Genomic DNA, 23,780 nt, shown 5'->3' on the forward strand with positions numbered 1-23,780 from the left:
CTCCCACCCACTGATCTCCCCACCCCACCCCCGCCCCCAGGGAGGACCATCTGGGCCCTGCTCCCCCCCCTCCTCCCTCCCAGTGCCTGCTGGCCTTAATCCTGGGAGGCCAAGCATGGGATCCAGAGAGAAGAGGATGGAGCGAGCTGAAAAGGGGTTAGGTGAGCCTGGCGATAACCAATACCCCCCAAGCCTCCCCTCGGCCAAGGTCCTCATCTTGGACCCCCAGCTTAGCCTATTGGCCCCCCTTCCAGCTCCACAGCCCCCCAAAAGCTTGACAGAGTGGCAGCCCCAGGTCCCCCCAGTTTACACCCCTGGGCTTAGCCAGGTGGGGGGGGCAGGCTTTGACCCAAGGCCCTTATCGGGGTTTACAAGACCATGGCAAACACAGCCCCTTTCCTTCTCCCCTTCCTCTCCAGACGGGGCTCAGGGACTCAGAGGGCCAGGCCCTGAGTGGGGCCTGGCTACTGGCCCCCCTCCAGTGGTAGAAGGCCAGGCTTCGGTGGCAGCGGGGCGAAGGAGGGTCCCTCCCAGCAAACACAAAGGCCCGGGAGCTGGGGGCATCCAGAGATCCCCCAGGGCTCTCTTCTGCCTGAGCCTCACCAACCCGGTGAGGAGATTCTGCATCACCATCGTGGAATGGAAGTATCCTACCTAGCACAGCCCCTTCCCTCCTGCCCTTCCTCTCCCACTGAGCATCTGGGAAGAGAAAGAGAAAGGCCGCCACATGGGGCATGGGCTAGGGAGGAGAGAGATGGGGAAGCAAAGCCTCCCTCCAGTCAGCTTCTTTGACCTCACCTGCTCCAGACCCTTCGACATCCTCATCCTCATGACCATTTTTGCCAACTGTGTGGCTCTCGGGGTCTATGTCCCCTTCCCAGAGGATGACTCCAATGCAGGCAACCACAATCTGGTAAGAAGTCCTGTAGGCCACCAAGAACGGGCTCCCCCTTCAAATCCTTGGGCTGCTCTCGGATGCCCCCAGATAGAAACTTCCCAGAAGAGCCACGGGAGCTAACCGCAGCCCTTCCCTCCCCTCTGCTAGTCCTGTTACTTGAATGGGCCCTGAGCTCTCTCGATGAAGCCTCAGCCCCCTCTTCGGTGTGCTCCTGGAGTAAGGCCCTCCCTGACACCCCCTATTAGACTCTTCTAGACTACTTCTGATATCCGAATACCTCCCATGGAGCATTCTTTACCTCAGACCACTGTGGACTCCCCTGAAAGCCTCAGGCTTTATCTAGAGCAGCGTTGCCTTGGCCCCTTCTAGACCCCCCCTTGGGCTCCTGTGGCCCCCCAGCTTGGACCCTTATAGATATCCCATGGGTCCACCTTGGGGCTCTGTTAGGCCATCAGAGGCCACAGTGTGACCACTATAGTTGGACCTCCCCAGAGGCCAGAGACTGAACAGAACTGCTCAGGATTTTCTTTGATGCCCTTTGTGGCCCCTGTAGTCACTCCGGATCACATGGGTCTCTCCTTCACCACTAGAGATGCCATTTCCCACCTCCCCTCCAGCCCCCCCCCAACCCTGTCCCAGCACCCCACAGACTATCCTACCGGCTCCCCTTGTCCCAAGGCCTACTTTGTAATTCCTCTGGCCTCCAGGAGCAAGTGGAATATGCATTCCTGGTTATCTTCACTGTGGAGACAGCGCTGAAGATCGTGGCCTACGGCCTAGTGCTGCACCCCAACGCCTACATTCGCAATGGCTGGAATCTGCTGGACTTTGTCATTGTGGTCGTAGGGTGGGTGGCAGCCGCTGGGCCCTCTGACCCCAACACATCCCCACTTCCCCCCAAGGGGTCCCAGTGCCCTGGACCATCCACCTGGGCCCCAGAGCACAAGGAGCAGGCAGAGATCCGACTTCAGTCCCAAGCTTGAGTTCCTTGAATGGGCCCTGAGCTCTCCTGATTAATCCCCAACTCCCTTCCAGGCTCTTCAGTGTACTACTGGAGCAAGGCCCTCCCCGCCCAGGGGATGCCTCCCATGCCGCAGGGAAGCCTGGAGGATTTGATGTAAAGGCCCTGAGGGCGTTCAGGGTCCTGAGGCCTCTCCGCCTGGTATCAGGGGTACCCAGTGAGTTCAGGGCTCCACAAGGGAGGCAGGGGAGCTGGGGTTAGCTAGGCCACAACCGACAGCTGGCCCTGGGCAGGGGCCCCTGAGCAAGGAGCAGGGAGGCCAAAGAGAGGGCCCTCAATCAGAGGGAAGAGCTAAATTTGGCCTTCGGAGAATGGAGTCTGTGAGACAAAGCGACTTCCAGTAGGTGATCACTGGGCTCCCACCAGGAAGATGGCCTCCAAGTTGCCCATTAAAGAGCCTCAGCTCCCCAGCAAGTGGTCAGGCCAGGTGGGGCAGGAGGCCCAGAGATCCCCCTCCCCCCTCCCTACCCACCCCCGCCCCCCCCCCCCCCCCAGGTCTGCACATCGTGCTCAACTCCATTCTGAAGGCTCTGGTGCCTCTGCTACACATTGCCCTCCTGGTACTTTTCGTCATCATGATCTATGCAGTCATAGGCCTGGAACTCTTCCTGGGCCGCATGCACAAGACCTGTTTCCTCCTGGGCTCTGGTAAGTTCAAGGGCTGGCGGCAGGCCCTCCCCTTTCCAGTGGCCTTGGAGTTGGGAAGAATGGGGCACTTGTTAGCTGCACAGGCTTGGACAAGTCACCCAAACTCTGTTCACTTCAGTGTGCTCAACTGCAAAATGGTGATGTGCATCCGTTGCCATAAACAGGGAACAGAGTGATATGGGTGATTCGGTTCCTGGCCCACAGGAGGTGCCCCATATACACTTAGCTCCTCTCTCCTGGATAGACCTGGAGGCTGAGGAGGACCCCTCCCCCTGCGCCCCCCCGGGCTCCTCTGGTCGGCAGTGCCTGGGTAACCACACTGAGTGTCGAGGTCGATGGGCAGGGCCCAACGGGGGTATCACCAACTTCGACAACTTCTTCTTTGCCATGCTGACTGTCTTCCAGTGTGTCACCATGGAGGGTTGGACTGATGTGCTCTACTGGGTATGGCATGCCCTGGAAGAAGTCTCTAAGGACACCGCCCCATCCTCCTTTGTCCCTCGGGGGTCTGCTCTGATTTTTCTGGGAGGTTGGCCACCTGAGCCCCTCCAGCCCCAGGGCTCTGAGCCCACCTAGCCCTTCTTCCTTCTCTAGGTGCAGGACGCCATGGGGTATGAGCTCCCCTGGCTCTACTTTGTCAGCTTGGTCATCTTTGGCTCCTTCTTCGTCCTCAACCTTGTACTGGGCGTCTTGAGTGGGTGAGCCTTTGGGAATGATTTGGGGCCTGGAGGTGACTGGGACTGGGGGGTGGGGGCATCCCTGGTCACCCTCCCCTTGTGTCAAAGCTCTCCCTGTTTGGTCTCAGGGAATTCTCCAAGGAAAGAGAGAAGGCCAAGGCCCGAGGAGACTTCCAGAAACTTCGGGAAAAGCAGCAGATGGAAGAAGACCTAAAAGGCTACCTGGAGTGGCTCACCCAGGCTGAAGAGCTGGACTTCCAGGAACAGGAGAAGGCAGAAGCGGAGGCCGAGGCTGAGAGAGAGGGCATGGCCACCAGAAGGCCTCACCAGCGTATGGAGGGTGGGGGTGGTGAGGGATTCCCAGACCTTGCCCTGAGCCCAGTCTCTGGAGACCCACGTCTCCTGTGACTTTAGCTCCCTGAGCCAAAGGGACAGACGGGAAGACTACAGGGGTGTCATTTGAGACGAGATCCAGGATCGCCTCAGAGACTGCGTGGGGTGGGGAGATGGATGAGGCTCCATAGGGAGCAAGTAGGAAGGGAGAAGGCTTCTGCCTTCACTCTCTTGCTTCTCAACAGCTACCAGAGGAAGAGTTGGGAGGGGGGCACCAGAATTCAGGGCCCCCCTTCCACGTACCTCTTCCTATAGGAGTGACACTGTCGGAGATGATGCACAAGAACCGAAGTCAGCTGAGGTGGTTCCGTCACTCCACTAGCAGCCATGGTATGGCCTTGGGGGTGGGACACCCTGGGGGAGACCCAGGGGCCTAGCCCAGTTGACAGCCTGTCCCGGTCACCTTCTCCCCTTCTCCTTGTGCTTCCAGCTAGTGAAACGGGTTCAATGACTGTAGAGGCTGGGGCTGAGGAAGACGAAGAGGCCGGGAACACGTGTAGCAGGAACCTGTGAGTGCCCTCCAACCCCCAGAAACAGTGGGGGGGTGTCCCTCCCCTCTTCCAGAATGCCTCAGTTCCCTTCTTCCATTCTATTTCATTTCATTCCACAGGGCCAAGATAATGAAGGCCAGGATATGGTAAGTTTGTGGGAAGAGCCCAGGGGGCCCTGGGACCCCCTGCTGCCCACCCCACAGCTTCCCATTCTGCCAAGATTCCCTGAGAAGGCCTCGGGGCTTCAACCACAGGAGGCTTCAGAGAGAGAGGGCCAAGGAAGGAGCCCAACGTGCCCTGCCCCCCTCCCCTGCAGGAGTGGGGCACTTGGGCCACAAAGGGGCAGAACCGAGCCCGTATGCAGAGGGTTAGGGTTAGCAGAGGAGGGCACACTGGCTCCTAGATTAGGCCCTGGAGGGTTCCCAAGCCTTTTGGTATGGCAAACTGGGTGCTCCAGAAGGGGACGGGCTGCTTTTGGAAGATGCGGAAAAGCCGCTTGGCCAGGGCCAGGGTGTTGGGAGAGACTCTTCTAGGAGTCCAGGTGAGGGGCCTGCAAATGATGCGGCTCAGCCTGAACTCCTCTGATGGGAGAATGCAGTGAGCACAAGGACAGCGGCCCACACACCTTGCCAGGCAGGGAGAAGGTGCCACTTGGGCTAGCACTGGGCAAGTTGAAGAGAGGCAACCAGTGCTAAGTTGCAGGTCAGGGGCCCTGAGTTCAAATCGGCCCCCTCTAAAGAGTCTGAGCTTGGACCTTCTTCAGCATCCATTTCCTCCCTTGTGGAATGGAGAGGCAAGCTTAACTGGCCTTCAGCCCTACCCTACTGATGTATAGCTGACCGGTAGGCAGGGCCAGAGGTGCCCCAAAGCCACTGAGGAAGGAGTCCCACCAAGTCCTCCTCTGCCCCTTCCAGCCGCAGGCTTCGCAGAGCCAACAGGACCCTCAGGGCCCGCTGCCGCCATGCAGTGAAATCCGTGGCTTGTTATTGGCTGGTCCTGCTGCTTGTCTTCTTGAACACGCTGACCATCGCTTCTGAGCACCACGGGCAGCCTCTGTGGCTCACCCAGACCCAAGGTGAGAGGGCCGCGGCAGGCCCTGCTGGGCAGAACGCTGGAATGCCGCCGCCACCGCTCTGCATCTCAGGATCCTTTGACCCCCAGAATCTGCCAACAAGGTCCTGCTGCTCCTATTCACTGTGGAGATGCTGCTGAAGCTCTACGGCCTTGGCCCAACTGCCTACGCTGCCTCCTTCTTCAACCGCTTTGACTGCTTTGTGGTGTGTGGAGGCATTCTGGAGACCACCCTGGTGGAGGCTGGGGCCATGCAATCACTGGGCATCTCAGTGCTGCGCTGCGTGCGGCTCCTGAGGATCTTCAAGGTGACCAGGTCCGAGACAAAGTGGGGGCCAGGCGGGCCAACCCTGGGAGAGAACTTGGGCGGAGTGGCACAATAGGCTGCCACCACGTGGCAGTAGGGTGGCGAGAATGAGAGCTTTGGGGGTGGGAGCCTTCCTTTGGTGAGCTGGCCAGGCCCAGTGCCAAGCACCAGCCAGTCAGCCAGCCAGCCAGACTTGGGGTCCAGAGGAAGGCGGCCCAAAAGGCCTGGCTGAGGGGGAGACTGGGAGCTAGTGAGAAGAGCTTGGGGGCTCTAGCCTGGCCAGAATGAGGGAGGAATGGGGCCAGGGCCCACATGCTGTTCAAGTGAGCTTCCAGGGCGCTTGCTTGCTGGCCCTCAGATGAAAAATTGCAGCCACTCCTTCCTGGCTTCAGTGCTGGCTGCTGAGATGGCCCTCTGGCCCAGCTGCTGGAACCCTCCTGGACTTCCCAACTTCCATCCTCGAGAAGGGAGTGGGATACATTTCAGCTCCAGCTCGGGATCTGAATTGCAGCGTGCCCTTGGACAAGTCAGCCCTCTGCAGGCCTCCTTTTTCTGCCATCTGCCTATCAGACCTGGCGACTTCCAACCCTACCCCTCAGCTGTTGGTGCTATTCCAGCTCAAATCCCAAACTGACAGCACCGAGCCCCTGAGCCTGTCTCTCACCCAGAGCCTCTCTCGGGCTCTCTGCTGCTCCCCACAGGCACTGGGCGTCCCTCAGCAACCTGGTGGCCTCCCTTCTCAACTCCATGAAGTCCATTGCCTCCTTGCTCCTGCTGCTCTTCCTTTTCCTCATCATCTTCTCCCTCCTGGGGATGCAGCTCTTTGGAGGGAAGTTCAACTTTGACCAGACCCACACCAAGCGGAGCACCTTTGACACGTTCCCCCAAGCCCTGCTCACTGTCTTTCAGGTCGCCCATCACCCTGTCTAGTGCCACAGCCAGGCTCCCTGGGCTCCCCTGAACGCGTTGGGGCCTGGAAAGAATGTGGCAGGGTGGTGGTGGGGGGGAGGTCCAGGAAGAGCCTGGACTTGTTCTTTGGGGAGGTTTGGCAGCGAATCTCTGGGGCCTGGCCTTGAGCTGGGTGGCAGTGGGCCAAGGATACTTGGTCACCTCGGTCCCACAGATCCTCACCGGAGAGGACTGGAACGTGGTCATGTATGATGGGATCCTTGCCTACGGGGGGCCCTTCTTCCCTGGGATGTTGGTCTGCATCTACTTCATCATCCTCTTCATCTGTGGCAACTGTATCTGCTCAGCTACTGGGTCCCTGGCCCCTCTCGACCTCTCTCCCCACCAAAAGCCCACAGATCTATCCTTTCCGCTTTACCTATGGCATCCTGCTCAGCTGGGGACTTCTGCCCACTCTTTGACCCAATTCCACTTACACATCGTTTGGGGCAGACTCCCCCCTTCCCGGACTCCCACTTCTCCATGGGTGGCCATACTTTTGGGGGAAGAAGGGAGGAAGGGAAGAACAATTGGCAGCAGATCCCAGGATCCTAAGCTAAAGCGCCAGATATCCTCCTCAACGTCTTCCTCGCCATCGCCGTGGACAACCTGGCAGGGGGCGATGCCAGTGCCTCCAAGGGCCCGGGAAAGTGAGGAGCCACCCCTGTCTGGCAGGAGTCCTAACATTCTGGGAGGCCTCCCTGCCACTCCAGGCCAGCCTCCAATCCCAACATGGGGACAAGACCTTCATGGGGTGGAGGAGGGTCCCTCCTACTCTCTGAAACTCCCTTCCTAAACCTCTCCCACCATTATCCCACCCGACTAGGGAGAAGAGTGCTGAGGAAAGTGACAGCCCCCAAGAAAAGGGAGTGTTGGTGAGTTTGGCCAGATCAAAGCTTGGGGGGCTAGAACTCGGGGAGGATCTCACCCCTGTGCTCTCTGCTATCAGGTGCCCTGTGGAGAAGCTGAAGAAGAGAGAGGGCAGAGTGAAGGTGGAGGTAATGGAGGATGGAACTCAGAAGATGGGTGGCAGCTTCTGCCCTCTGGAAAACCAAGTCCAAGCTGATGTAGACAAGGGTTTGCTCAGATGATCTCTAAACATCCCAGGGGATGGGATGAGGGAGAGGGGGCAGAGGAGAACAACAGGAAAATCCAGAATCAGGAGTTCAAATCCCAGCTCTGCCACTTACCCATGTGACCTTGGGGGAGGCACCTATCCCTTCATTTCTCTGAGATTCTTTGGTCCTTTGCCAGAGGGAGAGAAGGTTCGAGGAAGGCTGAGAGCATGGTGCCTGGCACACAGTAAGTACTCTGTACTTCAGTGTTTATTCCCTCCCTCTTTGTGCTAACCTTGCCTTCCTGCCAGGTTCAGGGGCAGAGGAGGAAGAGGAGGAGGAAGAGGAGGAGGAGGACCACCACGACATCGACGAGGAGGACGACAATGACCAAGAAGGGATTAGGCTAGAACGCCTCCAAGAAGTGGTACCCAAAGAGAAAGTGGTGCCCATCCCTGAGGGCAGTGCCTTCTTCTGCCTCAGTCACACAAACCTGTGAGTTAGTGGGGGGCTCAGAGTGAGCCTCAGGGTTGAGTCAGGCCTGGGGCTCTGAGAGCCTGGGCCCAGGCCAACACTTGATCCCTCCATCCCAGGCTTCGGGTTCACTGCCACGCTCTCATCCATCACCGCATCTTCACTAACCTTATCCTGGTCTTCATCATCCTTAGCAGTGTCTCCCTGGCTGCTGAGGACCCCATCCGGGCCCACTCCTTCCGCAACCACGTGAGGGACAGATGGATTGAACTGTTTGGGGGGATGGGGAGATGTGGGAGAGGCCAGCCTTCTGCCAAGGATGAGACAGCACCCTTGGGCCAGGCCCCAGGCTCAGGCCTGGGGATAAAACAGATATTCCCATCCTGAAAGTGAGCTGACCTTCTGGCAGGGGGAAGAGACAGCATGGAGGGGAGGTCGGATCCCCAAGGGGGAGTCCTAGGGATGGTGTGGTGACCCCTGGAGTAGTCGGTGAATGCAGCTTTTCCCAAAGTCAAGTACCCTGAGCAGGACAGGAAGAGGGAAGGGTAGCCAGATGGGATGTGAGGTGCCATCTGCTTTGGGGCCAGCTGGGCAGAGTGTGTTAGATGGGTGAGGCCATGCTCCCTCCAGACAGCTCAGCTGAGCCCCAGGACCCAGATGCTGGTGGGCCTGGGTGCTAGGTGCTGATCTAAGTAGAGCAGAAGACAGAGACTGTGGTGCACACATTGGAAAGAGATGTGTCCCAGAGACCTGCAGACCTGACGAGAGAAGAGCAGGCTGGGAAACTGACACTGAGATGCTCACGACTCTGGAAGAAGAAAGACAGACACTGAGGCAGTGGCATGGGGGGTGGGGGTGGACCAGGGAAATGCAAATATGGGCAAAATCATGGCATGAGTCAGATAGAAGGAAGAGAGTGTGAAACAGAAGCAGGGCTCGGGGCAGAGGCACACAGAAGGGAGAGAAAAGCAGAAGGGTGCCAGTCCAGAAGGCCTCAGGACTGATGTATACCCCCTGTCCTCCCCTCAGGTCCTTGGTTATTTTGATTATGCCTTCACTTCCATCTTTACTATTGAAATCCTGCTCAAGGTGATCCTCCTACCCCTGCCCAGTACCATCAGGGGGCCAGCTGCCCCACCATCTCCTTGGGTTTGGGGCTCACAGGTGGGAGGCAGAGCCTTTACCTTGGCATCCATGGCTGACCCACCCCACCCTTCTCCTAGATGACTGCTTTTGGGGCCTTTCTACACCGAGGCTCCTTTTGCCGGAACTGGTTTAATCTACTGGACCTGCTGGTGGTCAGCGTATCCCTCATCTCCTTTGGCATCCAGTGAGTCCCTCCTGAGACCTGGGCCCCAGCCCTTGAGGAGCCAAAACACGAGACTCCATAAACCTTCGGAATGCCAGACTTTGGGAATATTCCCCCAAAGATCCAATGGAAGTAGGACCACCAAGCGAGGACTCACCAGAAACCAGAGCCTTTCAAACCTGGGACTCCTCCCCATTCAAGGCTGTCTGAACTAACTTGAGATCCTTGTAACCCAAGAGTCCTGGGCCCTCCCTGTCCCCCAAGCCCAATTCTGGAACCAGGATCTCCAAGTCCCAAACTGGAGCTCTCCACACTTCCAAGAGAGCTACCAACCACAGGGGGCAGAGCCTCGAATCAGCTGGCTCTGAATTGAAGACTCTTCTTTCCAAACAGCAGCCCCTTAGCCAAGGCTTTCCAGAATTCGGGAAGCCCCAAACTTGACCCACCAGAAGCCGGAGGTGAAAATGAGGGCCCAGTAGTTAGCATATCTCCTTCCCATCCATCCAGAGCCAGAGTCAGATGCCCTTGAGCCCCCAAATTCCAAAGCAGAAGAAGGCTGACTCTGGCTCTGTCCTCAGCTCCAGCGCCATCTCTGTGGTCAAGATCTTGCGGGTGCTGCGAGTGCTCCGGCCTCTACGTGCCATCAATCGAGCCAAGGGCCTCAAGGTGACTGAATGTGGCCAGGGTCTCCTTCAGCCAGGCCAGGGCCCAAAGCCCAGGGCTTCTTGGGCCAGTCCTGGGCACCATTCTTGTGTCCTCAGCATGTGGTCCAGTGTGTCTTCGTGGCCATCCGCACCATCGGTAACATCCTCATTGTGACCAGCCTGCTGCAATTTATGTTTGCCTGCATCGGGGTCCAGCTCTTTAAGGTACAGAATCCAATCCTGCCCGAGGAGCCAGTGGGGCCTGCTGCAGATAAACTCCCCCCTGCTCAGTGGCCCCTGCATCTCCATAGGGCAAGCTGTACAGCTGCACAGATGAGGCCAAGCACACGCCGACAGAGTGCAAGTGAGTGCCCCCCGAATCACCCCTCTGGTTGGCTCCCGGGGAGGCCTTGGTCCCTCTGGCCCCCAGGAGCCTGAGGAGGCCTCCTGTTCCACCAGGGCCTTCCCCCCCCATTCCTCCTGCCAAATCCTCCATCTTCTCCCCCTTCCCCAAGAGGCACCTTCCTTGTGTACCCTGATGGAGATGTGGCCCATCCTGTCATGAGGGAACGTGTGTGGCAGAACAGCGACTTCAATTTTGACAACGTTCTGTCGGCCATGATGGCACTGTTCACCGTGTCCACCTTTGAAGGCTGGCCTTCGTGAGCTCCACTCGTACTTGCGCGTGTTGGGGTGGGCAAGAAGTAGGCCAGTTAGAAGCTGGGAGTCCCACAGTCTAGGGGGGCCTAGGGCCTCCACCCCCCCCCCCCAGCCTCCCGGTCTCTCCAGTCTGTCCATCTCACATCCCAGGTTGCTCTACAAGGCCATCGATGCCCACGCAGAGGACCAGGGCCCCATCTACAACTACCGGCTGGAGATCTCCGTCTTCTTCATTGTCTACATCATCATCATCGCCTTCTTCATGATGAACATCTTCGTGGGCTTTGTCATCATCACCTTCCGAGCTCAGGGAGAACAAGAGTACAAGAACTGTGAGCTCGACAAGAACCAGGTGGCAACCCTCACCTCAAACCTGCATGGTGTGTTTGGCTCCTGGTCCGCCACTGCCCACCTCCACTGCTCACCACCTCCTTCTCCATTGCAGCGCCAGTGTGTGGAATATGCCCTGAAGGCCCAGCCTCTCCGCCGCTACATCCCTAGGAATAGGCACCAACACCGGGTCTGGGCGACTGTGAACTCGCCAGCTTTTGAGTACCTCATGTTCCTGCTTATCTTGCTCAACACCATAACCCTGGCCATGCAGGTCTGTCACCCCCATTTAGTTCCCTTAGCTGAGCCCACCGGGCTCTGGGGCCCGTGGGGCAGGTATCTTCCTCCCTAACATGAGGGGGTTTCGATGCAGTGGGCTCTAAGGAACCTGTAGGCCAAAGGATTGGACCTGGCAATACCTGACTCCCACAAGTCCCTGCCCCTCAGAGAGCCTTGGTTTCCTGCTCTGTAAAGACAGTCTGGGACCCCAAGCCCCTGCCCCACTCTCACCCCATTTCCAGCTGGGAGATTCTGTGTTCTCATTAAGTGGCACAGGAAGAGAGTTGGGAAGGCCTGAGTTCTGATCCTGCCTCAGATACTTTCTCACTGGGTGACTTTGGCCAAGTCACTTCACCTCTGTCTATGTGAGTTTCTTCATCTGTAAAACTGGGTTCATAATAATAGGTCCCCCCCTCCATGAGGTCAAGGACCCAGTGAGATCACCTTGGTGAGATGTGCTTGGCTCGGTGCCTGGCACTTAGTAGTTGCTTCATGAGTGTTTTTTACCTTTTCCTAGCAGCAGATGGGAAGGGCTAAGAAGGTGTGCATGGCCCTCTGCCTTCTCTCTCACTGGTCCCCCTTTTTCCTCTCCAGCACTATGAACAGACGGCTCCCTTCAATTACACAATGGATGTCCTCAACATGGTCTTCACAGGCCTATTCACTGTGGAGATGTTGCTCAAGGTCATTGCCTTCAAGCCCAAGGTTGGTAGTGGACCTTGCCTCGTGAACCTTCCTTCCTGGAGGGGGGCCCAGACACAGACAGGCCAACAGAGCTTGGGGCCAAGGGATGGGGGGACAGCCGAGAGGGAGCTTAGAGATCCTAGAACCCAAACCCCTTGCTCCCTGGAGGAGGGAAATCCCAGCTTGAAGTGGGTTAGTATATGATGGAGGTCATACAGCAAATTGGGAGAAGGGTCACAGATAAGCAGCTCACTCTTCTGGGCTGTTTCCCCTGGATTCCTCACATCGGTTCCTGTCATGTCAGCATTACTTCTGTGACGCCTGGAATACCTTCGATGCCCTGATCGTAGTGGGTAGTGTGGTGGACATCGCGGTCACCGAGGTCAATGTGAGGATCCTGACCCCCTGCTCCATCTTGCCTCTGTCTTCTCCATGTTTCCTGCCAGGCCTTCTTCATCAGTCACTTGCTTCACCTTCTCCTCTTCCTCCTCCATCTTCTCTGTTGATCTCTCCATCGTTTCCATTCCCTCTTGGCCCCTCCGCAGCCCTGGCCTTGGGTGGTGGCATCTTCATGCTCTTCATCCTTCTCTCCCTCTTCTTTGTTGGCTTCTCCTTAGTTTCTGCCATCGTTCCTTCCTCTCTTCCATCTTCTCCCTTGCCTCATTCTCCTTGTTGTCTGCCTCGTAACCTCCACCATTGTCTCCATCATCTCTTCCATCTTCTCCGCCATTGCCATCACCCCCAGAATGGAGGACACCTTGGTGAGGTAACTTGATGGGGATAATGCTGTCTGCCTCTTCCTCTCTCCCACTAATGCCTCAGATATTATTCCATCCCCAGCCTCCTAGAGGACCCCAATTCCCAGGTCCTGCATGGGTGCCCTGGGCAGGAGTTGGGGGGGGAAATGGCCACCCAGATGGGAAAGGCCCAGGAAGGTCCTCAGTGTTGGCATCTCCATTCCAGAGCTCCGAGGACAGCTCCCGGATCTCCATCACCTTCTTCCGTCTCTTCCGTGTCATGAGGCTTGTAAAGCTTCTCAGTAAGGGAGAAGGGATCCGCACCCTTCTGTGGACCTTTATCAAGTCTTTCCAGGTACAGACCACAACTCCTAGAATTCTCCCTGTTGCTCCCTACCCCAGGACTCCAGCTCCAAACGTTTTCCCTGCTGCTCCCAGGACTGGGACTCATATATACAACCTCTGCCCTTTCCTCACTCCAGCATAGGACCCCAGCTCCCAGGATTTTTCCAGTTCCTGCCCCAAAGCTCCCACTCCTAGCATTCTTCCTGCTTCTCCCAGGACTCCAGTTCCCAGAACTCTCCCTGATGTCAGCAACTGGGATGAGAGCTTTGTCCCAGGCTGGAGATTTCAGAGACCCTGAGAACCCTTGTACTCCCTCCCCTAAGTCTGGAGGCCAGAGTGGAACCGAGGAAGGGCAGGGGCAGGGGCAGGGGCTGGGGCAAGGGCGAGGCTTTAGGTGGGTAGAGTGGACAACAAGGTGGTGAGTGGAAATGGGAGTGAGCTCCTTGAACTCTAGACTCCTCAAACCAGAGACTCGCCAAGCTGCCCCCACCCCCCAGCAGCGGCCATCTGGCTTCTTGGGTGCCAGTAGCCAAGAATGCCCTCACCTTAGTACCTAGGTCCTCCTAAGTTAGAAGAGAATCCAGTTGGGACTTCTGTTGGAGGGTGGGGCTTTTCTGGTCCAGGGTGGGGCCCTTTCCATCTACCTCCCAACCTCAGTTTCTGGCTCTCTTTGCACCATCTCTCTGTCTGCCAATTTCCCCAAGGCCCTCCCCTATGTGGCCCTTCTCATTGCCATGATCTTCTTCATCTATGCTGTCATCGGCATGCAGGTGAGCCTCCGTGGCAGGGTGGGAGGAAGGCTGAACCCCCTTGGGACCATCCCCATCGTTCTCTTCTGTCTTCTTCCAGATGTTTGGGAAGGTGGCCCTCCAGGATGGCACCCAGATCAACCGTAACAACAACTTCCAGACCTTCCCCCAAGCTGTGCTCCTCCTGTTCAGGTAAGGATTCCCCTGGGGAGCCCCGGGGACCTTGGATATGGTCCCTCAGCCTCTCTGATCCTGTGAAGGAAGGCTAAATTCTGGGACCTCAGAGGTCCCTTCCAGCTCTGCCATTGGTTCGACAAGGCCATCTGGCCTTTGGGTCATACGCAGAGACCACCTTTCACTCTCTTGGTGCCTCTTGGGGCTTGCAAGGCAACTTCCCTTGGCGAAATATGCTCACCCCAGGATGTCTAGGGCCACTGTTTCCTGTGGGACTCAAGGCTGGTGTCCGTCCCTCTCTGGACTCCCACCTGTATAATGCGGGCCTGCGGCAAAGCAGATGTCAGAAACTGCATGCACTTGCTTTGGCTATGTACTTTGGCCCAATGCTGCTCTCTGAGGCCCCCGAGGCTGAGCCTTGGTTCTGGCCCTGACTGGCCCTGTTCTTCCATGGGGCCCCGGCCCAGGTGCGCCACAGGGGAGGCATGGCAGGAGATCATGCTGGCCAGCCTGCCTGGGAAACGCTGTGACCCAGAGTCAGACTTCACGGCCGGTGAGGAGTTCACCTGTGGGAGCACCTTCGCCATTGTCTATTTCATCAGCTTCTTCATGCTCTGCGCATTCCTGGTAAGCCTGTGGAGGACACCCCGAATGCCACCAATCCCCCTTCCCCCTCGAAACCTCCGCCAGGTCCCAGGGTGTCTCTCAGAGCCTCGGCTCCATAATCCCACAAGGAAAATGAGAGACGTGGCTTCGGTTGGCTCTTCTGGCTCTGAGAAGTCCTGGACTGGAAACATTAAGCCCTGAGTTCAAGTTCTGACTTTGCATGACCCTCTCTGGACTTAGGTTGCCTATTCTGCAAAATGAAGTGAGGCCTGGTAGTCACAAAGGCCTTTCTGATATCTGGGACCTAACCCTCATGCCCCTCTAAGCCTTTTGGGGTCAGTGACTCAGGTGGGTCAGGGCAAAGCCACGTGTCACCTTCTCCTCCGGGAGCCTCAGTGGCCTCTGGGGCCCCTTGCCCCTCTTAAATTTAATAGGATGACTTTTGTACTTATCATAGCCAAGCACTGACCAGGAACCTTCCCCTTGCCACATTGCCCCCTGGTTCTATGACTCTCCCCATTTGGAGATTGATTGCCACCTGTGCATGAATGCCTCTGTGGCCTGGGATGATCTCTCACACTCTTGGCCTCAGTTTCCCCACCTCTGTGAGACAAAGGGCTTTGAAGGTTCTTCCCAGCTCTGAGCCAAGGATCCAGTGACTTGGGTGGGGGAGACCTGAGAGGTGGCCAAGCCTGAAGAAAAAGCACCAACTGTATCATTAAGGGCAAGGGACTTTGCCTGAATTTGCTCATCTGTGAAATGGATCGTTATGTCCAAGCTCTGCCTAGGTTACCTTGGGCTACTCCGTGCCCTCTTCAAGCATCAGTGCCTCTGTTTTCCCCTTCCACACAATGAGAGAGTTGTTCTAAATCTGAGCCCCAGAGCCGCTATCTTAGTTGTGTGAGGGCTTGTGGAAAGCTTCCTCAAAGACCACGTGTGGCCCACCATGGCCATGGCCTGGCTCTTCTAAGGGGCCCCTCCCCGAACTCTGTTTCTACTCTCTCTCTCCTTGGGGCAGATCATTAATCTATTTGTTGCTGTCATAATGGACAACTTTGACTACCTGACCCGGGACTGGTCCATCCTGGGCCCCCACCACCTGGACGAGTTCAAGAGGGTCTGGTCTGAGTACGACCCTGGGGCCAAGTACGAGCCTGTCCCCTGACCTGGCCCTGTGTTGCCCCGAGTCCAGATGCTATCCCTTACCTTGGGAGCCTCTAGGGGTGGGGGCAGGGGGGTGTCCCCAAGCCCTGAAAGGCCCGTCTTCTCCTCCCTTTGGGCTAAGCAGAGGCCACATCAAACATCTGGACGTGGTGGCTTTACTCCGCCGTATCCAGCCTCCATTGGGCTTTGGGAAGCTCTGTCCTCACCGTGTAGCCTGCAAGGTCTGTCTAGCTCAATCCCTGGGGCCCCAGACCCTCCAGAAGTTTCCTAAACTCCAGCGCCCTGGGGGAATCCAGCCTCCTGGCCCTAGGACCCTCAGGGAGCCTCTCCTGGTCGAGTGGACCCGGTTATCCTATCTCCGTGTCATCCCCCGTCTCTGTCTCACGTGTGTGTGTGTATGTGTGTGTGTGTGTGTGTGTGTGTGAGTGTTTGGGGGGATGTATGCTACGTGTGACACAAGGCCTCGGCCTCTGCAGCGGCTGGTGGCCATGAACATGCCTTTGAACGCTGACGGGACGGTGACCTTCAATGCCACCCTCTTTGCCCTGGTGCGGACATCTCTGAGGATTAAGACCGATGGTAGGATGGAGTCCAGGCAGGGACATGGTTGGGGGGGAGGGACAGGTCAAAGGTCAATTGACTTGGAGGCCAGTCCTTTCCTTAAGTGGGCTGATTGCTTGAGAACCCAAGGAGGTAAGAGCAGCTCCCCTGGGTGACGGGAGGGACTGTTCGGGATCTTCTTCCATACCACACCCCAGGGAACCTGGACTTGGCTAATCAGGAACTACGCGTTGTCATCAAGAAGATCTGGAAGCACACGAAACCCAAACTCCTGGATGAGGTCATCCCCCCTCCAGAAGGTGAGGTGGCCACTGACTCCCTGACTCTACCCACAATCCTCTGGGACACCACTCCTAACCTGCAGTGTAGTTTTTGTGATCTCTAAGTACCCATGCTGTAGGTGGTCCCTCCTGCCATTTTCCTCTGTACTCTGCCTGCCATCAGGAGGCTCCAAACAGTCCTTATTCTGTGCTTTCCCTCCCTGGTGTCCTGCCTACCTGCTCACCTGGCCCCAGAGGAGGAAGTGACTGTTGGGAAGTTTTATGCCACATTCCTGATCCAGGATTATTTTCGAAAGTTCCGACGTCGGAAAGAGAAGGGTCTACTGGGGGCTGAGGACCTGCCAAGCAACTCATCTGCCCTTCGGGTCTGTGGACAGGCTGGGCGGGCCTAGGGAAGGAAGCCAGGGCCTGGGCCTGAAGAAAGCCTCTCTTAAGGGCCTCAGGCCTACAGTCCCATGTTCTCCCCATCTCATGTCATGTCCTCTCCTCAGTGTACATCATTAGGCCCCGACTGACTGTGGGAAAGGAGGAGGCTAGACTTGGGGGACGAGGAAAGGGGAAGGTAACAAAGTTGGGAACATCGAGGCCAAGTTGGGGCACCTTCCTGCTTAACCCACTCCTAGGCTGGGCTGAAGAGCCTGCAGGACCTGGGCCCAGAGATCCGCCAGGCCCTTACATGTGACCTGGAAGACGAGGGAGGGGCCGCCGACCCCAGAGAGGAAGATGGCGCCCCCAAGGAAGCTGACAGGGTGAGGACCTCTGGGGGTCTAAGGCCTACCTCACCAGCTTGGTGGCCTTGGGCCCATCCTCCCACAAAGGCAGCTTTCACCTTCCCATCTGTAAAATGGGGTCAAAGATCTTCAAACCAAACTTTCTGGCTGTGATCGCCCCTTCTCTTGCCTACAGGACAGCCTGGACGCTCTCTCACCATCCTGCCATGGCCCCACTACTCCTGGGACTTTCCCTGTGGTGATGGCCTTCTCCCCTATATCCACTGATGAGGATGGCCAAGCGATGAGGAGACTTCCACCAGGAACTCATTCTCCCAGGTAGTGGACAATAGGGGTGAGGGGAAAGATCACAAAGATTACCTTTCCACCGAATGAATCTTGGCTTTTGGCCTGGCTGCCTCAGTTGCCTGACTGTGTGAGAGGCATGGGCCCAGCAGGTAGAATTCTTCCAGGCACAGGAAACAGGGGAACTGGGAATTTCATCCTTGGCCTCCTCTAGTTAGTGCACCTTGAGGCAGGGGCTTTTGTTTCATCTCCACACCACCCCTGTCCCCACTTACAAATGAAGAATCTGAGGCATAGGCCCAGAGTCACACAGGTAGGAAGCATCTGAGGCTGGATCTGAACCCAGGTCTTATTGACTCCAGGCACCCTAGCTGAATGTTTGAATGAGTAAGTGAAAGGAGTCCATGAAAAGACCCAAGTGAGCCTGGATCAGACCAGATGGCTTGGGCAGCTCCTTGGCCTGTCCTTGCCTCTCTAGGCCTTTGGAGGCCAGTTCAGTTGAGGGTCGTTTTGAGAAACACAGCCTCTCGAGTATCATGCTGTATCTTTTCCATTCTCCATGCTCAGGCAGCACAAGGTCATCCCCCTCCTCCGAGGCCATCTGCCTCTGGCCCTCAGCCTCTTGACTCCCACTGGTGATGACCTGGTGTCTGCTCTAAAGTAACTCACTGTGGCCCTTCCTTAGCTTGGACAGGAAGGGATGGGCCCAGAAGGGAGGGGGACAGGGAATGAATGCCTGTCTCCAGATGGTCTTCTTCTTCCACTGGCAGTGCCGTTCCCGTGGCAGAAGAGCTGTTGCACTCTGGACCTGAGGGCCTGCTGGAGCAAGAGGAAGAAGAAGACCACCCTCCTGGTCAGGACAGGTAAAATGGATTTCAGGAGTCAGTGGACCCCTGGGCCTCCCATTCCCAATTTCCTCCTTGACTCTCCCACAGATGCCTTCATCGAAACGAGCTCACTGGGAGACCCCACCACATCCTCCTCCCACCCCCGCCACCACCACCTTCTCCTCCTCTTCCTCCTGGGGAACCCTCTGGACAACTGGGCAGGCCACCAGGTCCACGCCACCGCCACCGCCGCCGTCGTCTGCTGCCCCCAACACCTGCTGGTGAGAGACTCAGTGGGAGAAGAGATGGGAGGGCCATGGGCACGATGGTCCCATCTCAGAGGAAGGGGATCGTTGACCCTGTGCCCCTCTGGCCCTCATTAGTCCGAAAGCCTTCCTTCGCCATCCAGTGTATGCAGCGCCAGGGGAGCTGTGACGACTTCCCCATCCCTGGAACCTATCAGCGTGGGAGACCTTCTGGCAACAGCCAGGCTCAGGTGAGGAAGCACTTAGGGCTTGGGGGGAGAAGGCCCAGTGGAGCCAGCCTCATGGCTTTCTACCTTTGGGGCCTTCTTCTCCCTCCTCCAGGGTTCATGGGCCACACCCCCTCAGCGGGGCCATCTGCTCTATGCGCCTCTGCTACTGGTGGAGGAGGGCCAGCTTCAGGGAGATTACACTGAAGCTGGGTCCCAAGGCCCACTGCGCACCTATGCCCGCCTACGCATGCCCAGCACCCACATACCACCTGGCCCGGGGAAGAGGGGCAGTGCCGACAGCCTGGTGGAAGCCGTGAGTCTGAATGGGGCAAGGGTGGGGCTCACAAAGGGACATGCACCGCCCCCTCTCCTTCCCATATCTGCCTTGGGAACTCGGGCCTGGACCCAATTCCCCTCCAGGAGCCCTCCCCCTACATCCCATACATCTAGAACTCTGGTCCCCACTTCCCCCCTTTCTTTCCGTCTCCAAAAATGCCCCATGGGGGGGCAGCTGGGTGGCTCAGTGGATTGAGAGCCAGGCCTAGAGATGGGAGGTCCTGGGTTCCAATCTGGCCTCAGACACTTCCCAGCTGGGTGACCCTGGGCAAGTCACTTGACCCCCATTGCCTAGCCCTTACCACTCTTCTGCCCTGGAGCCAATACACAGGATTGATTCCAAGACGGAAGGGAAGGGTTTTAAAATAAATAAAATAAAATAGAAAATAAAATGCCCCGTGGCACCCCTCCCTTCCCTGGGCCACTGCCCTGCACAGGTGCTGATCTCGGAGGGCCTGGGCCTCTTTGCCCGTGACCCTCGCTTTGTGGCCCTGGCGAAGCAGGAGATCGCTGATGCTTGCCGCCTGACCCTGGATGAGATGGACAGTGCTGCCTGTGACCTGCTGGCCCTGGGGGCCGCTGCAAGGCCTTCCACTGGCCCACTCCAGATGGGGGGTGCCACAGGCAGTGATGAGGATGAGGAGGTCTTCCAGGCCACAGAGGTCGAGGAGGAAGAGCTAGCGGACGAAATGGCTTGTGTCCCAGCCCCCTAGGAGGCCATCTCCTCTGTTTGGCTGGAGGTAAAGGAGAGGCAGGAAAGTAGAGACTGTGAGGGAGGAAAATGGAGCTGGGGATCCCCCAAGGCTTCTACCTGATGCCCCAACAGGCAGCAGTCTCAGCACTGCCAAGAAGGTCCGAGAATTGAAAGTGATAGGAGCTACCCTCAAGCATGCCCACTGGACACTCCCAAGAGTCTCAGAGAAACCTTGAGCCTCCCAAAGAGGTGCCTAGGGAAGCCCCTCCCCAGCCCTCGGCACCCATTTCGAGAGAGACCCAGAAAAATCCTTGCGAGATCCAAGCACTCCAGGAGCACCCGAGAGCCCGAGAGCCAAGTTCCTGACAGACAAAGAAGCAAAAGATTCATGGTGGACTCTGCCTCTTAGGCACAGTTGGAGTTCATTTAACATTCACTTAATGCCCAGGCTTTTTCTGGCAGAGAGGGCTTGGGGGGAGGAAAGAGAGGTCCTCCCAACTGGCCTATGCCTGCTGCTCCGACTCTCTACCAGAAGAATGTCTGAGGTGACATTTCTAGGACTCTTGAATGAGTGAGGAAAGAGTGGAAGGAAGATGTTATAATCCAGAATGACAATGGAGTGACCGGGACTCCCCTTGAGGAATGAAAAGGTCCTGAAAAGGCCCTGTATCTCATAAGGAGAATTGTTGGTACTGGGTTTCCTCAGCAGAGATCCTGAAAGGGTTTGCCATTTACCTTTCCACTTCGTTTGACAATGAAGAAACTGAGGCCAACAAGGGTTAAGTGACTTGCCCAGGGTCACACAGCTAGGAAGTATCTGAGGTTGAATTTGAACTCAGGTCTTCCCAACTCTAGCCCTAATGCTCTCTCCACTGCTCCTGCTAGCTGGCCTAAGGTGAATTACTTTGGAAGACTAGGAGAGGGCACTTCCCCATTGTGGGCCAGTCTTGGGCCAATTGCCTTGATGGCCTCGATGGGTCAACATCAGTTATATCTGGTGGGTGGGAGAGGCAAGGATGTAAATCAGACCAAGATGTTCTGGAAAGAAAGTCCGGGTTGCCACCTTTAATCCAGGTCCTCCTATAAGACTTCATGGTCCTTGACCTCACCCGTCCTCAAACCAGGAAGTGTCTGAAGGGTCTCATGGCCAGAAAGATCTTAGTTCTTCCTATTCCTAAAGAAGTTGCAAAGGAGTTTTCCAAACTACTTCGACATCTGAGATGCCTCTACAGAGTCTTTGAGGGAATGGGAGACCCTGAGAGGTGAGGTGAGGCCTCCAGAGAGCCCTGGAGGGCTCCTAAGTGTCTCCAAGAATAACAGGAAACCCCTGCACAAGAAAGGCCTGGCGTGGACAGGCAAGTCCTGGAGAGTACTTAAGACTCCCCCAGGGGCCCCAGAGAGCACTCCAAAGGCTACTTGCATCCTCTAGAAGAGAAGTGCTGAAGGCCCTGATTGTCAAAACCTCGAAGCAGCCACAGGACATAAACCAGTAAGACCAAAGCCCTCAGGCTTTGCTTCTGAAAGCAGGCAGAATGGAGACCAAATTTGGGTCTGCCTGCCTGAGTGCAAAGAACCCTGCACTGGCCTCCTCAGCCTCCCTTCCAGGGTTTGGGTGCAAATCCACTTAGAGCTCAACCAGAGAGGGCCTTACTGAAGAACTCCGAAGCCTGCCAGAAGCCCAGCCTAGTTGGCTGGAGTACAAGGCTGAGCCAGTGGAAGGAGGCAAACAAGTGAAAGGACTGCCCAGGGTCACTCAGCTATTGCGTGTTGGAGCCTGGACTTGATTTCAGGGGTTCCTCCTGCCTCTAGGCCCAGTACTCTGGCCACTGAGCTACCCAGCTGCCTAAAGGGAAGAACTTGGCAAAGTGTGGCAGCTCTAACTAAAGAAGGTCAGCCTCTCCCCCTCTGAGACAGCTTTGGCCACCAGACGCAGTTCTCAGACAGAAGCTGAGCTGGCTCGGCTGCCCCAGATGGGACGAGCGTACCAAGAGAGATCAGAAGAACCCAGTGCAACGAGAGACCTGGCAAAAAGCGCCCCAGACATAGCACAGCTGCTGAGGAGCTCATGAGGCCTGTGGGCCCGGTGGGCTGGAGCAACGTGCCCACTGAAAGGATGAAAAGAGTTCAAGGATGTATGTGTCCAGAACACATGCCTCCTGTGTGCTCCCAGCCTGTTTGCCGTCCCTCCCCATGGTCTCTTGGAGACCCATCCTGTGCGTTCCATTGTGAAGTTTCTAAAGGTGATGGCTCATGAAGTGCTTTGGACTCCGATCTGACCAGATCCTCCGAGCGACTAGGGGGAAAGCAAACACCCAGGTGGGAGTTGCTGAGCTCTCGTTTCAGGAGCTGGGCACCCACAGAGGACTGCGAACCTGGGGGACCCGAGTGTGTGTGGATGGGGGTAGGCGCCCACTTATTGCCAAAACAAATCTCATCCTTGAGGAGGGGATCTCAGCTACAATGGTTCCAGTGGCTAGTGATTGGCTGGCTCCGGACGTGATGGAGTGAGTCACAAAGGGGGAAATGGAGGGAGATCCAGAAAAGCACATAGACACAATGGGAGCAAAGAGAGGAGATACTAGATGGAGGCTTCTTTTTCTTAAAAAATATTGTTTCCTGATTAAGTGTAAAAATGGTTTCTTGTGTTCCTTTAAAAAAAAATTCAAATTCTCCCCTTCCCCCCCCCTCCACTCCTTCCTCATTGAGAAGGCAAGCAGTTTGATATGGATTATCTATGTCCAGGCATCCAAAACATATCTCTCTGTATGAATCATGTGGAAGAAACCACAGACCAAAAAAACCCGATGCCACAAGAAAAATAAAGAAAGTTAAAAAAAAAAGAATGCTAGGATGGATGTGCAGTCTGCCTCCACGGGCTCTTCTGCTGGAGGTAGAGAACAATGTTCATCATTGGGGCCGTTGGGACTGTCTTGGATCATTGTGTGGCTGAAAAGAGTTAAGTCACTCCTGGTCGATCACATCATCTAATATTGCTGTTACATGTGCAGCGTTCTCCTGGCTCTTCTCCCACCACTGTGCAGCAGGTCATGTGAGTCTTCCCAGGTTACTCTGAGCTCCTTCTGCTCCGCATTTCTTTCTGCACAAGAGTATTCCGTCACCACCATGGAGCACAACTTGGGTAGCCCTTCTCCAATTGATGGAGGTCCCCACGACTTCCAATTCTTTGCCACCACAAAGAGAGCTGCTAGAAATATGTTTATACAAGTAAGTCCTTTTCCTTTGTTGTCTTTGGGATCCAGACCTAGTAGCGGTATTGGTGGGTCCCTTTGGCCATGGCTCCAAACTGCTCTCCAGAAAGGTCATGCTAATGTGTCAGGGGCCTGGTCTTCCTGGTCCTCTCCAACATATGTCCTTCTCCCTTTCTGTCATGTTAGCCCATCTGCTAGGTGTGGGCTGGTCCCTCAGGTTGTTTTGATTTGCATTTCTCAAATCCATGGTGATCCTGAGCATTTTTATATGAATATGGCCAGCTTTGATTTCTGCTTCTGAGAATTGCTTGGTCAGTTGGGGAAGGACTTCTAGTCCATTTGAGAGAGACTTGCTGTAAAAAGAACTGCCCCATTTTCTGCTTTCCTTCCTGTATTTGGGAGAGGTTGAGTGAGTGGGTCCCTGCCTTTCCTCTGCTTTCTTGGTTCTGCCCCAAGCCCAAGGGTTCTTAGCCTGTGGTCCAGGGCCCATGACCGTGGCCACGTGGGGAAAAGGACTTCTCTATTTGATGGCTTCTTCCCCCATGGCTATCCCCTCGGGTCCCTCCCAGAGAGCCAGCCCATAAAACCAATAGGGAGGGGCTTTTTAGACAAAAAGAACACATTTGGCATAACCAAAAACCAGCAAAAATGTGCTGCTCTGCCCTTTCCTGGGCCCAGGGTCTTCTTGTGACTCTTCTCCCTAGTTGGGCTCGTGGT

The 23,780-nt window shown here is 56.3% G+C and overlaps 1 protein-coding gene across 1 annotated transcript; it reads left to right on the forward strand.

The window, feature by feature from the left end:
* Positions 1-115: 115 nt before the first annotated feature.
* On the forward strand, positions 116-23,273 carry CACNA1F (calcium voltage-gated channel subunit alpha1 F). Its single transcript, XM_056809308.1, has 48 exons — positions 116-645; positions 808-913; positions 1,606-1,745; positions 1,934-2,076; positions 2,415-2,567; positions 2,812-3,011; positions 3,162-3,265; positions 3,373-3,641; positions 3,893-3,967; positions 4,068-4,146; positions 4,332-4,495; positions 5,006-5,203; positions 5,290-5,515; positions 6,208-6,415; positions 6,630-6,750; positions 7,023-7,104; positions 7,281-7,329; positions 7,404-7,452; positions 7,821-8,004; positions 8,103-8,232; positions 9,013-9,072; positions 9,207-9,313; positions 9,871-9,958; positions 10,054-10,161; positions 10,248-10,300; positions 10,452-10,598; positions 10,747-10,948; positions 11,042-11,200; positions 11,800-11,910; positions 12,194-12,277; positions 12,635-12,655; positions 12,853-12,981; positions 13,676-13,741; positions 13,821-13,912; positions 14,362-14,521; positions 15,519-15,646; positions 15,789-15,885; positions 16,141-16,243; positions 16,423-16,524; positions 16,741-16,871; positions 17,130-17,255; positions 17,413-17,555; positions 18,090-18,182; positions 18,293-18,385; positions 18,458-18,630; positions 18,733-18,845; positions 18,937-19,137; positions 19,598-23,273. The coding sequence occupies exons 1-48, from the start codon at positions 116-118 to the stop codon at positions 19,871-19,873; spliced, it is 6,576 nt and encodes a 2,191-aa protein (XP_056665286.1). The 3' UTR covers positions 19,874-23,273.
* Positions 23,274-23,780: the final 507 nt, after the last annotated feature.

The sequence above is a fragment of the Monodelphis domestica genome, chromosome X (genome assembly GCF_027887165.1).
Source record: "Monodelphis domestica isolate mMonDom1 chromosome X, mMonDom1.pri, whole genome shotgun sequence".
NCBI lineage: Eukaryota > Metazoa > Chordata > Mammalia > Didelphimorphia > Didelphidae > Monodelphis > Monodelphis domestica.

Excerpts from the sequence above, each read along its gene's own strand:
- CACNA1F (XM_056809308.1), top strand. The coding sequence starts at position 116 with ATGGGATCCAGAGAGAAGAGGATGGAGCGAGCTGAAAAGGGGTTAGGT. Across the intron at positions 10,949-11,041 it reads GTGAGCTCGACAAGAACCAG|CGCCAGTGTGTGGAATATGC; the intron begins GTGGCAACCCTC and ends TCTCCATTGCAG. Across the intron at positions 12,656-12,852 it reads ATGGAGGACACCTTGGTGAG|AGCTCCGAGGACAGCTCCCG; the intron begins GTAACTTGATGG and ends TCTCCATTCCAG.